At 39.8% G+C, this 14190-nt stretch overlaps 1 protein-coding gene across 4 annotated transcripts in view; it reads right to left on the reverse strand.

Annotated features, from left to right (window-relative positions):
• Positions 1 to 14190, reverse strand: part of SLIT3 (slit guidance ligand 3) — a 519568-nt gene that overhangs the window by 169069 nt on the left and 336309 nt on the right. For all 4 annotated transcript variants that reach the window (XM_062629206.1, XM_062629204.1, XM_062629205.1 and 1 more), the window contains one exon: positions 6644 to 6715. In XM_062629206.1, the coding sequence (XP_062485190.1) occupies positions 6644 to 6715 (72 nt within the window). The remainder of the gene's footprint in view (positions 1 to 6643; positions 6716 to 14190) is intronic.

Genomic DNA, 14190 nt, shown 5'->3' on the forward strand with positions numbered 1-14190 from the left:
TGCAGGAGCTTTCAGAAAACCAGTCGGTACAACAGCCTCAATAAATAAGCAGCTCCCCTGTTAGTCAGGTCTTACATTATATGGACACTGAGACAAAGAGCTTTATAAAGAGCTTTGAAGAACAATGGTGAAGTTGATAAAACCATCTTAAGAGCTATTAATAATGGAGATCTCATTGTGACTCTGTGGGGTGGCCCTCAAGTGTGAGGAGCAGCCTCTGACAAAGCATAAAGTTGTCTGATGTTTAAAGGTAGGAGTGGAAGGCTAACTTTATAACAGTACAGAAGATCACATATTGATTGTAAGTGAAATGATAGATAAGGTGAGGAAAGGTTCTAAATGAGCTGAAATGTACTGGCAGGACATGCATTAAGGAAGATGATGGGATTAATGGCATCAGCATAATGTAGGCACCAGGGTAATGGCTTTTGTGGCAGCAAGACTCTGTCTACAAGAAGAAACTTTGTCATAAACGATATGTAAAGATGAAAATATTCAGCATAAATACCAGAAATGTAGTTTTATCAAACAAAATTCCCATCAAAACTCTAGAAAATTCCACTAAGAGCTAGTCCCAATCTATATAAAACATTATCAATAAGTCTTAGGATGAGAAAATACTTCTGAGGTAAGACTTCCTTTTCCCACACCATCTCTGTTTTATAGCAATAGGAAAGAGGATGGAAATAAACTACTCAGGCCCTAAATCCAAAGCAGGCACCAGTACCATTGAATACTCTGGTACTGCAGCAGTTTTGTTTTTAATGGCCTAGAGAAAACAAACAGCACAAAAGTCTACCATGACCTAGATCTGGTGAGGCAGGAGGGAAGAGGGTTGACACAGCACTGCCAGATCTCACTAGAGTTTTCAGATACTTTGAGATTGCCATTTTCAAGGGAAAGTGTGTTCCTGGTTTGGAAAATACCCTTCAATTTTAATTATAACCAACCACCTATACAAAGACAAATACAGACTATGCCACAATTTCCTTATACATGGAGGCAAATTTATTACACTTGGGACCAGATGCTCAGAACTGAGTGCCTCTACAGCTACCTGAGAGGAGGATGGAGCCAGGAAGTAGCTGGTCTCCCCTCCCAGTTAACAACTGACAGGAAAGAGGAAACAGCCAGGGGAGGTTTAGACAGAGATGAGGAACAATTTCTTCCCCAGAGCATGCTCAGGCATTGGAGCAGGCTGCCCAGGGCAGTGCTGGAGTCACCCTGGAAGTGCTCACACACCATGTAGATGAGGCCCTCAGTGACATGGGTTAGTGCTGGCCTTGGCAGTGCTGGGGAACGGTTGGACTTGATGATCTTGAAGGTCTTTTCCAACCTTGTTGATTCTATGGTTCCTATTACGACTGTCACTGCAATCCAATCTTTCTATCAATCAGTTCAACCAGGTGCTTAGCTACAGACATAACTTCCAGCCACCTCATTACATTCACTGACAGTTGATATCAGCTTGTACCAACCAGTACTATCAAACCTTTACCCTGACAGCTGAAGCTGCAGTCATGCAGTATTTCATGTACATGTTCACTGTTATTTCCAATGGGGCTCATGCTAAGGATCCCAGTCAGACTCTAAATAAACATCACTTGAGCAAGGACTTAGAAATCAAAAGTAGGAAGGTTTTCCATTCTAGATGTATTTTGAGCTACAAATACTGTCGGCTAAAATTTTTATGAAGTCCTCTAACTATTTTCAAACCTAGACACATAAAGTGGGATTTTCTTCAGTCCTTTTATTAGGTTTGTTTCTTTCATAAAGCCTGTGAAACAACTATATGCAGTTTACTGATGTTTTCTATTACAACGTCATGCTTACAAGGACAGCATTCAATGAAGCTTTCTGGTTCTTCAGCTCAATTCACAGCAGCCAAATTTGTGACAGTTAAAGTAAGAATATTTATTTTTATACAGGGTTTTGTGAAACTTGGTTAGTGCCTGGTAGCATTTGCTGCTTTTTATCTAGTAATTCTTAGGTAAGCAGAAGTCTGATGTGAATCTACACTATCTACTGAGGAACATAGTAAAACCTATTACAATCACATGAAATCATGAGTTGCTGAACAATGACAAGCATCTGAAAAAGGGCATCTCGTTTTTGAAACAAGTATTTCAGCACTGTTTTTTGATTCGCTACATTTCAACATTTCCATCCTTTGTCTCTCCCCATGTCCGGATGCTAATGAGTGTATAACTAATGGTGCCTGAATGTGCATAAATGCCATGCTGGGTGATGACACTCACTTCATGCAGATGTACTACAATCAGCATTAGAAGATAATTAGACACATTATTTCCTTTCCATTAGAGCCCAAGCTCCACTGCTGTTGGATAAGGAGGCTCCATCTCCTTCAGACTTGACTGAGGCAAAGGGAGTCAATTAAGTCCTTGTACTTTTGTTTCCTTCTTTGGGTCTGCTTTGGTAAGATCATCCTATTCTGTGCTTGATTTACATCAAGAGAAATAGATACAGGTTTTTCTAACCTGCACAACTAAGTCAATTTAGATCACATACGGCTCATCTTCACGCTTTAGGATATCTCTGAATCGCTCAGCAGAAATGTGGCTCTTGAGCTGGAAATGTAATAAACTTATCAGGATTCCACCCAGGCAGGGAAAACATTAGTCACCTCATTCTAGTCTCCCTGCACCTCTGACAGCACAGTAGAGATCTTCCAAAAGGCTGTTGAACACACCTTGGAGGGTGGCTATGTTCAGTTCCCACTTAGGGACATAAATTGGTTTTGACTTTGCACCAGGGGAGAAGGGGTACCCTGTGAGTCACTGTATAACATATGACTGTATGGCTTAAATGTCTTTACTGTAAAAGGTAAACAGAACATATCTGTTCTGTTTGTGAAACAAAACAGATTCACTTTTAGATGCAGCCAAATGGAAAACTATTGGATAAATATTCTTTTTGTTGATTAACATATTAGAACAGATTACTTGATTATCTCTAACATGTAAAATGGGCTGTTCTCATTTGATAAGAGTACTCGGCAAAAATCCGTGTCAATTGTGGTTTAGGTTTTAGGAGCTGCTTAACAAAAGTAGCAATGCCACAGAGCTACTGAGAAGACTGTGAAATCTGAATGTATTTTCTGCTAATATATGGTTAAATTAATCTGACAACATGAAATGCCACTACAAGCATCACAGCTGAAGAGGTACAACCACTTCTTTCAAATTGGCTCTATTTACTTGGCTCTTAGTCTCATGTTACAAACCTGCTAGTTAAAAGCCTCAAAAAAGCAAAGACAAAATGAGAGGTGATGACATAAACTTTGGAACTCTTAGGTTAGAAGTTACAGTACTATGGTACAAGCACAGCTGCTATATAAATGTCGTGGTTTAAGCCCAGCCTGTCACTCAGAAACCACGCAGCTGTTTGCTCACTCCCCCCACCCCTTCCTCCCCCCACTCCAGAAGGGATGTGGAGGAGGATCGAAAGAATGTAACTCCCACGGGTTGAGATAAGAGCAGTCCAGTAACTAAGGTATAACACAAACCACTGCTGCTACCACCAATAATAATAATGATCAGGGAAGTAACAAGGGAAGAGAATACAACCGCTCACCACCGACCGACCGATACCCAGCCCGACTGAGCAGTGATCTAGCTCTTCTGGGTAACTGCCCCCAGTTCTACATAGCGGGCATGACATGCTGTGGTATGGAATACCTCTTTGGTCAGTTTGGGTCAGGTGTCCTGTCTCTGCTTCCTCCTGGCTTCCCCTCCTCCCTGGCAAAGCATGAGACTCACAAAGTCCTTGGTCAGAATAAACACTACTGAGCAACAACTAAAAACATCGGTGTTATCAGTGCTGTTCCCAGGCCGAAAGCCAAAAACACAGCACTGCACCTGCTACTAAAAAGAAGAAAAAATGACTGCTACTGCTGAACCCAGGGCAGTAAATTAATTCAAAATGGCATGTCTGGGCTTGGATACTTCATGCCATAATGACAACTTCTGTCTCCGGAGCTGGGATGTATCTCCCTCAAGCCCCCAAACTTCTGAAGCCCTTGAACAACTGAGCACAGAGCTAGGACCTGCTACATTCACCCCCAAATCAGGGGAACCATCATCCCAGATGATATAATTCAACTGCATATTTAAATCCTATAGGCGTCAAATGTTCCTGCTGAGACAGATTCATTAAATTTCATGTAATTAATTGTGTGAGAAGATGTGGGCAATCATGATGAAATCCAATACACAAAAGATTTCAGCTCCTTTGCTAAAACCCAATCCCCAAAATAACTTTTTCACTCTGGAAGCTACTGAAGAGACAGTCTAAACAGCAAATTCAGCTAGATGCAAATGCAACACTCGAATCAATATAAATACACCTTCTGCTACCATCTTGACCTATTAATATGAAGTCATACAAAGATAATCTTGGACAAGCGGCTCTTACCTAAACATTATTCTCAGTTATCCAACTATTTAAGCACAGAAAAATGCATAATCTTGCAGGAAATACTCAGTATCAAAATACTGAGAGTGCTGCAAGTGAGCAGTCCATTATCCCTAGCATTCTTGCATATTTATTCACTGGAAGGAGAAAAATACATTACAATCCCCAGTACTATCCTCTAAATTCTATTAAAATATTATTATATGTAATAGTTAATAACAACAACAAAAATAATGTTCCTCACTTGTACCCTGGGTAGGGCATCAGTAAATTCAATCAATACTCCTCATGCTATTGCACTGCTCATTGAAATCAAAGTGACAGAAATGAAAAAAGGCTGACAACTTCAGTGATTCCAAACATGTCCTTCCTCTGTAAGGACAAGGAAGGATAACTCTCTTGCTTAAAGAGGTGTTTTTTTGACTGAAGTATATGTCTGTGTTAAAACCACAAGGAATCTTGCACGCTGTAAAGAAGATGTCAATAGTCTCTTCAAATAGTGAAACAAATGACCTTAATTAAACTTTATAGAACAAGAGTGATGTTCATTTAGAGCTTCACTGTCCAGCAGGAATGAAACTTTAACAAGGAGACAGGTCAATAGTCAAATGGCAAAGCATCATGTTTGTTATGGGACATTCTGCAGCCTAGGTATCTACCCCAAGTTCTTCCCCAAAATGCTGTCATATTAACTAAGCTTTGATACAGATCATCTGGCACAATAACTTATTGCTTAATTTCAAGTTCAGATCTCAATGAGTAGACAACTGTACTCCAGAAAGCTGTTAACACAACTTGCTAATGGAATTCTGCTGTGAAATTCTAACATTAATCATTCCACACAGTAAGCGCTGCATTGGGCTTAGCAGCCAGTCAAGTTAAAGAACATTTTTTTTGTCAATTCCCATAAAACCAGAGTTCACCAATCATGAAAAATGAAAGGATGGTAAAACATTGCCAAAATCTAAAATTAGTCATACCTCAGAAAGAACTAAGTAGAGACTTCAATAATGAAAAAGTTGCAAGTTAGGTCACTGAAAAGGGATCCATCATTTTTCACTGAAATTACTGTCTTGCTATCTAATACAGTACTTCTTTAAAAATACATACAGCTATATTGAAAGCAAGACAGAAGAATAGAGACTCTGTAAGATTGATGATTTGGCCTGTTAAATATTAAGATCTATATTTACAGCTCTCCAGCTCTAGGAACTTGGTAAGTTTGGACTGGCAAACACAGTAATTTTACCCTTAAATCCAAAAGTACAGCGCAAGATCCTGTCAGTTTCCAAAAGGATTAGCTACCTGATAAACACAGAATCATAGACTAGATAGGGTCTTCTGTGAACTAAGCTGACAGTTTCTTAAATAGAGTAAGTATTGATTACATCAGAAAACAAGAACTGTAATGGCACCCTTTTAGCAGTCTGAGCTAAAACTGAGCTAACAAAGCCTGAATGACTTCTGGAAACTACTGGTCCAGTGGTACCCATCACTGACTTGATACTCTGGTGAAGTGGGAGTAACTTGTTTTACCACTGTCTGCATTACTGTACTACTGTCACAACATCTCTCAGATATCACTTAAAACTGAAAAGAAAGGCCTACAGGGGGAATGCCCAGGTTATCTGCATGAGAGCACTGCTACGAATCAGGATTGTTTTATTTAAATCCAAAGAGAAAACACGAGAGCTAATGACAAAAGAATTGTCTGGGTCTCTACTGCTGATTCAGAAACAGAGAAAACAGGCTCCAGCAAGTGTCTTTGTTTCCTTCTAAACAGCCAAACCATTTCAACATCAAGGTATCAAATGCACTATAAAAAACCTTAACTACTCTGAAAGAACAGGCACTCCTGCTGTAACTGGGGTCAGCTAAACTGAAGTGGTGCAGAAACCAGAATGAATGAGGAAATAAATAGAACTTAAAGTCTTTTCTGAGGAAGCAGATTTGAAGTTTGAACAGACTAACAGCTAATTAGCTCACATCATTTATAATGGGAAATGAAATTAAGCATTATTAAGGCTTTCATGCACTGTTAGGCATCCTGAACCAAATTCCATTGTTGCTTACACTTGGAAGAGATTATTTGTGCAATCCCCGGTGATTTCAACATAGAAATTGCCAATATGTTTCTAAAATAAAGATACTGAACTTGAAGCAATAAGATTCACGCTTGCTCTTGCATGCTGGTCTTATTAAAACTTACATTCTCTTTAGCTTCTTGTACTGGGTAAAAGCTCCAGGGGGAATGATTTTGATGAGGTTTTGTTCCAAACGTCTGAAAACAAACAAAGTAATATACATGTTAACTACACAATTATAGGACAGGAATGACATTAAACATGATAGAAATTTTTATATAAATATAAACCAATTTTATAGTGTTTTAATAAGAAACAGCCTTTTCTTTTGAAAGTCACTAAATGGAGAAAATACTGAGAAAATAACTTTGAAAATAAAATAATCTCATTGATTACACAAAATCTGTCCAGAAAACAGACACAGGCTGTAGACATTGCACCTTTAAAGCTCATGGAGTTAATAAAAAATAGTAGGTGTATTTTATTACTACTTAATCAAAGTTAAGGTAGCAAATGCAGATGTTTTCCTTGACTAGCTGTTGTAAATAGAACTCAGTTATCTCAACTAAAAGATATGCTATATTGTGAGAGCTTAATAAGTAGCTTAATAATACTATCAGAGCAACTCAGGAGCAACAATCTGTGGGAATATGCTGAAAAATAAAGCAGAAATCCCTGATACAAGAATCCAGATTTTTAGGGAGGGGGGAAAAGTCTATGTTAAAGCAGAGCAAAAAGGACTGTATCTTCCTATTTTAACTACCAAATACTGAGGGTGCTCTAAAATATAGTCCAGACTACATTAAAATGCTGCTGTTTTCATTTCTGAGCTTTGTTTTGAAAGTCTTCTTTATGAAGTATCATAAATGCATGCACCACTAACATAAAACATAGCAGCTTTAAGCTAGCACATACAGTAGCCACTAAGATTAATTTCTACTCCTTCCCAAAAGTATTTTCAAGTCTTTGTCAGCAAGTTCCCCAAATTCCTGCTAAAAGGACTATCTTTACCTCAGATGAACCCAAACAATCATCTCAATTAGAAATGTAAAACTGGATCCCCATACAATGAAGTCAAATGACCCTGGAAGCTAGAATTCCACAATCGGAGTTGGAACTGAGAGCAAAATTGGATTTTACCTGGCTCTTAGTTACTATTCAAACATTATGTATTTTTCCCAAAGATGTCATAAAAAGAAACAGTTTAAATAGCAAAAAAATCTGTGGTTGGAAATGGTTCAGAATTGAAACACAGCAACATACTAGAATGATAGAATGAATCACTCCAGTCAGTTAGAGCTGCAGCAGCAATGCAGAGGGGAGAAGAAATTTTAAATCCAAGAACAGAGATAAAATGAGATGCAGGCAGAAGTAAATCATGGGGTTTAAAGGAACTGGGAATAACGTAGAGAAAATGTGTAAGGCCCATCAACCCCCTATTGCACAGCCTCTTCTGTTGATCTGTGCTTTCAATAGACAAAAGAGGAATGCCCTTGAAAATAAGAGATTTTGCCAGCTCAGTTATACTCCAGGAAGCCATTAAAGTCCTGAATATTGTGACACTTGCACAGTCAACTTGTGCAGTGTGCACACACTCTTTTATTTCTGTAGCATTCTATTTTAAAGGTTGTGACCAGAGTTAATTCTATTCCTTGTTTTGTGATTTGAATTAGTGCCCGAGATTTCCCTTCCAGTTGGTCTAAATATAACATGCTTCATTTCTGGCAAGTCCACAGTGACATGCAAATTGCTGTAAGCTTCAGCACACTACTATTGAGTGTTTGTCACCAGAATTAGCAGTACACATACTCTTCCCATAAAGGCTTTTTGTCAGCTTGCCAGTTTGGTGTTTAACTCTTCCTAAGTATTTCTATGCAGAGACTTCTAGGAACAAAGAAGGGCCATGCCTGTCCAATTCCCTTTACTTGGGATGGAAGCTGGGGGCTCACACAAGCTGCACATGGACACAGCACAGCAGTTCTTACAGGGAAAGTCAGCTCCAGTGGCAGGGAGGAAACACGGCCCCTTTTCTGTAATCGATGAAAATTCCAAGGATATTTTAGTGACTCAAAGGCAAAAGCAACCAAAACTGGAATACCACAGATCCTGAGTAATAAGAAAAAATGAACTTTCTAGAGCAGGTGGAGAGGAATACAGGAAGAGTTGTTTCAGAAAGCCACCTTCTGAGGAGGAACTGGATTCTTCACCCTTTCCTATACAATTTGCAGCAGATGGCCTGTACAGGAATAGATGGACAAGGCTGTTGTCATCTGCTACTGTATTTTCACCTTAGCACCTCACATTTCCTTACGGAAGCTATCTGTAAATGAAGGAATAAACACTCCACTTAACGCATTATGCTCAGCACACTGCATCTTGCAGATGCTACCAGAGATGCAACAAGCAGTACTGTGTGCCCTCATCAGGTGTGTTTGCAGGTGGATTCCAGCTTGGGCACAAACGAGTTGGTCTTGGAGCATTAGATAAAGTGCAATATTAAATTATCAGGTATTTTAAAAGTATGAAGTACTTATCTGACCCATAAATGCATGTTATAGATTGGCAGGCATTGGCTGAAAACCACAATGTAGTTACACAACTGAGACAGTAGAAACCAAACTATTTGTATTAATACCTTGTGCTTTCACTTCATCTGGGCTCATAAATGACATCTGAAAGACAGGCTTAAATATCCCTAGGAAACACTAGCTTTTGCCAGAAGGGGTGCTGGCAATTTCAAGGTGATGAAGGCTTAATTATTAACCAGTGTTATTCACAATATAATGGGAAACTGCTGCTAGAGGTGTCATCTTTCAAACCAAGTGAAAAACAGTTCTTACCTAGTAATGTGATTTTTTTAGTGAAAAGCTAATCTAACTTTTACAGCCACCTTTTATTTCAGAGAAAATTACCTCATTTACCTAGAATATGACCCCTGGAAAACTGTATTTCATGGTCTAGCCCTGCATACCCTGAAGTGCTGTCATATGCTATAAACCCACCTGTGCCTGTGCAAAGCAGTATCAGTGAGTTCATTTTCTTGTGTATCACCAGAACACACTATGAAAGAAATGTAAAACACACCTGAGTACAAGAGACACAGCTCTAAAAGGCTAAATTTTGATCGTTTGAACCATCACAGTCAACATTTATTACAACTCGATAAAATCCTCCTCTGGTATTTCATAATAAGATCTATTTAAAAGATAGATAAATACAATGCACAAAATGGATGAAATCCACTGGCCACGTCCAAACCTCTCAAGTGCTTTTGCTCCTCCTTTCGGTTACCCATTTCACTGTGCCTGCTGTACCACTCAGATGAACCGAAGCCTATCTCCTCCCTTGTGACACACAGCAATGCTGCCTGCCTCTTGAAGCTTTATTTCAGTCTTTGACAACATCAAAGGACAGGAACAATTTCCTTTCTCTACTCTCACATATTATTAGAGATTGGAACATATGAGGGCCCAATGGATCCAGACTCATTTTTCTTGTAACAATGTGATGCTAGACAGGACAAAGTCATCCTCCTTCCCACTCTCTTGAAATGACTTTGCAGCAATGAGAGCAAAAAGTAAACTTCTTGGAAAAACAAAATAGTAAAACATATAGGGGGAAACTATGCAGTTAAATCTGAAAGACTATCCTAGAGTAAAGAATAAGCACTCAAATTCCCATGCTAATACATCCTGAAGATCACTGAGGTACAAACCTTTTCATCACCTCCTCATCTAGTGACTGTACTGCTCACACCCAGGATGCCAAAACACAGAGGACTAAACCCTGCTTAATGCAGCCTTAATAGAGGCAGCTTCCTCTCAGGAGTGAAGAAGCCATTTGTCTTGAAAAGTGATTCCCCCTGCAGAGTGGGGAGACAGACAAATTAATTTGGACCTTAACTATCTCTCTTTCATTGAGGGAAAGAAAGAATTTGTTATTTGGGTCTCTAATGGTGCAGTTTGCTAGCAATTTTCCCATTTCAAACACTGTCTCAGCTGCTAATGTGTAATGTTTTGTCAAGCTTACCTACCCATAACATAGACAAATCACTCGCTTGCAGAGGAAGAGAAAGAGACTGAAGCATCAGTACTGATAATTCTTAGCTGTCAGGTGAATAGAGCCTACAAATGAGACAGCCATGCTCTATTACCAGTGCCGGCAAGCTCTCGGCTGAGACGTGCCAGAAATGTCCCTCTGCATTGGGCAGTCATGAACTTCCCTGCTAGGAGCGAGTGAATGAGCCGGATGGCTCCTTGGATCACGTCGTTCTGCTCCCAGGGCCAGGGCTCTCTAGGGCTCGCATCACTCAGGCAGCCAATAACCAAAAGCAATCTCTGACAGAGAAAAAGCATGAGATAAGCTCAGTGTGCAGCACACTCTGCTCTGGCAGGATGCATACAACCTGTGTGAAGGTTGCTAGGAAGGGCAAACCCCTCCTTCTCTCCTGCCCCATTGGCAGGGATTTGCAGCGAGCTGGCTAAGGACTGTCTGGGGGAAATCAGCACTTGCATCCCTCGCAGTGACAAAGCCCAGGGCTGGGGATAGCCCTTTATATTAGGAAGGAAGAAATGTCTAGAGCACATAACAATCAAGAAAGAGACTGTTCCTCCTTGCCAAGGAGTGAGAACAACTGGATCATAAAAGCTGCTTGGATCATTAGCTTACATTTATCTCATCTATGTATCTTATTTTACATTTTGGAGTCTGACAAAGACAAGTCACGGGTATATTTTCAGCATTTAAGAGGAAAACACCACGCTTAAAATCTGGTTGTCTTACTATCAATATGGGCTAGATTTGATCCCTGTTCTGACCCCTTTCCTGCCACTTTATTTGAAATACAAGCTTTATTCTTAACATCACAATGGGTTCAGGTAGCTGGACTGAAGTATTTACCCAAAGACAGCCCTGGGTAGGATGCATCCATGCCGGGAAGGAAGGAATCCTGCCCTGCATTTACAAAGCCCAAACCCACAGCCTATGCTGTAGTGAAAGATGCAGAAGCCGCAGTTATCACCCTTTACACCACATCACTGCAGCACTGCATGGGGCGCTGCTCTGCAAAGTGCAAGGCAAAAATCTGCAGTCCTGTTGCTTCAGAATGTGTTTAGGGACCTACATTGCCAAAGAACAGCCTTTTTGTGGCTCTGTCTCTCATGCTTCAGTTGTCTGACAGGTCGACACCAAAGTACACTGCGGTGGCAGGATATTCAGCTTGTTTTAGCAGACAACTAAAGCCTTCAATCCACCTGAGCCAAAGACTCTACCAGCATTATAAACCCTCTAAACATATGTTTCTCCAAGACTTTTATACTGCTGCCTTTCATCGCAGTACCTGAATGACTTCCAAATGAAATTAATAATATGTATTATAAATCCTTCTCAGTGAGTCTGCCTTAGGAACTGGAGAGCTGAGAGCCAGTAAACTGTCTGCTTATATTAAGACAAGGTGACAGCTAGAGTTTCCCTTCATATCCTGATGTTTGGTGGTGATTTCCAGGGTCTAGCTGTCGAGCTGCTGCTATAGTTTTAAAAAAACCTGCTTGTTAAGTATTCACCTAAGGGCAGATCTTTGATAGACAAAATACTATCAAGAATGAACTGACTTTTCAAAATAAATATATATCTAGAATGCTGCAGAGGTAATTCTGCTCACCCAAAGACATCTTTCACAATGAAACAAGATGTTTTGATCTATTCCCTGATAGCAGTGTACACCTAGGAGGAGTGCCAGTGATACTAGATTTCCTGACAGCAGTGTGTTGAGTTTAAGCTGACATAACTCTGTAGTTGAGCACTTGGTCAGGTTATCTGCTGGTAAATGCTGAATGTACAATGGCAGTCACATTATGAATCCACCAGCTTCACTGTGAATTTGCCATCAAATGCTGTGCAGACAAACAGGAAGACACCAGAGAGAGAAACCTGTATGCTGGTACTTTGCAAAACATCTGACAAACACCAATGTCTCTATCAACATAAGCAGCTAGAGTGCAATAATACACTGCCAGACATCAAGTTTTCCATCTACCACTGTGATACTCCACATTCCCAACTGGAACTTTTAGCCCTTCTCACCACCTTTCACTGTTACTTCTCCTGCCAGTCTCATTCCTTGCTTCATCCCAGAGAGGGGATGCAGGCATGCACCGAGCACGCTGCTCCTGCCTGAGCTGCCTCTCGCTGCCATGCCACAACTGTTTGCGGGGGAAAACAGGGACTTTGAGTGATATTTGTATTAGATAAAAAAAGATCTCTGCCTTTCTGTTCATTCCATTCATTTGTATTAATAAGGCTAAATCTATGTTCCTGCTGGACTGAAGTGATCTCTCAGGAAAAAAAGAACGCACACTCAAAAACCTCAGTCCAAAAACCCCAACATCCCCAAACCTGGTAAGGTTACTAACTCCTGCACAGCTTGCCTGCGTCAAACTCAACTGCACATCACTTGTTGCTTGTTTTAAAGAAATCTCACAGCAGAGGAGAAAAGAAGTAAAAAATGATAGCGCCAAAATGAAAATGTGCATGAAATCTAAATTTATCAAAACAAAACCATCTTATGCCTATAGATGACATTAGCGACACTTAATTTTACAAGTAAAGATACAAGAAATAAATCCTGCTTTGGCCCTACAGCAGAACCCCCCTGTGGTTACTGCTGGTTTCTAAAGCTGGGAAACAGCTTCCCATTTCCCTGAATCTGTCTCAGCACAGAAAGCACTTTTATTCTTAACATTTCCCATATATTTATATTTTCTCTACTGACTCTTAATGTAAACTATTTCTTTTATTATTTTTGTGTCTTGCCCTCATAGAATAGAAGATTTTTCTACATATTTTTGGCCCAACAATAGAAACCTCTTTTTTATATTGAAGGCCAGGAGTGAATGACACAGTTTGCCTAGTGAGATCCAGAAAGCAGTAGTCAAGTTTGACATGCGACACTGTCCAGAGCCAATTTACAACAGTGAATGAAAATCATATTATAGGATGCAACTACAGAAGCCAACCTGATTCCCCAGGCAGAGAACTTGCCACCAGAGGCAGTTATGGAGCATTTATTACTGTGCTGGCTTCAGCTACAGTATTTACTGGAAGCCTGAGAAAATGATTATCATTTTCTTTTAAGAGAAAGAACAACACTCAATGCACAACTATTATCCCTCTATCCCTAAAGTTTACAGCTTCTACATACCTATAGTCTTGAAAAAATAAGCCTTTGCCTTTAAGAAGCTGAGGATTTCACAGCCAGTTGTAAATATACATGAAATTGTTATGGTGCAGTTAATTTATAATTTATGTAAGAAAGAATTGATTCTATTACAATAAAGAGAGTTACCAGTGCTCGATTGCTTTATAACAGCCTTTTTGCCTTTATTTTAACCTGTGGAAAATTGATTTTGAATATACCAGTGATTTAAATGCCTGGGATTTATTGATCAACTTCTTCAAATCACAAAAGCTTCATCAAGATTTGTCCCAGCTCTCCTACAACCCAGACTCCTACAGGTACAAAGAAGGTAATTTCTTCCCAAGGGAATCACTAAAGCACCAAAAGCAACAAACTCGTCTGTCTACAGGTCTGTTCACAGCACTGCACAACACAGTGGTACCCTCATAACAGCAATTCTCTAAGTAGCAAATGCATCAGGAAAGCATTAATTAAAGG

This window comes from Pezoporus occidentalis, unplaced genomic scaffold, assembly GCF_034315485.1.
Source record: "Pezoporus occidentalis ecotype Australia unplaced genomic scaffold, CSIRO_AGI_Poc_V1 ctg33, whole genome shotgun sequence".
In the NCBI taxonomy this organism is placed as follows: domain Eukaryota; kingdom Metazoa; phylum Chordata; class Aves; order Psittaciformes; family Psittacidae; genus Pezoporus; species Pezoporus occidentalis.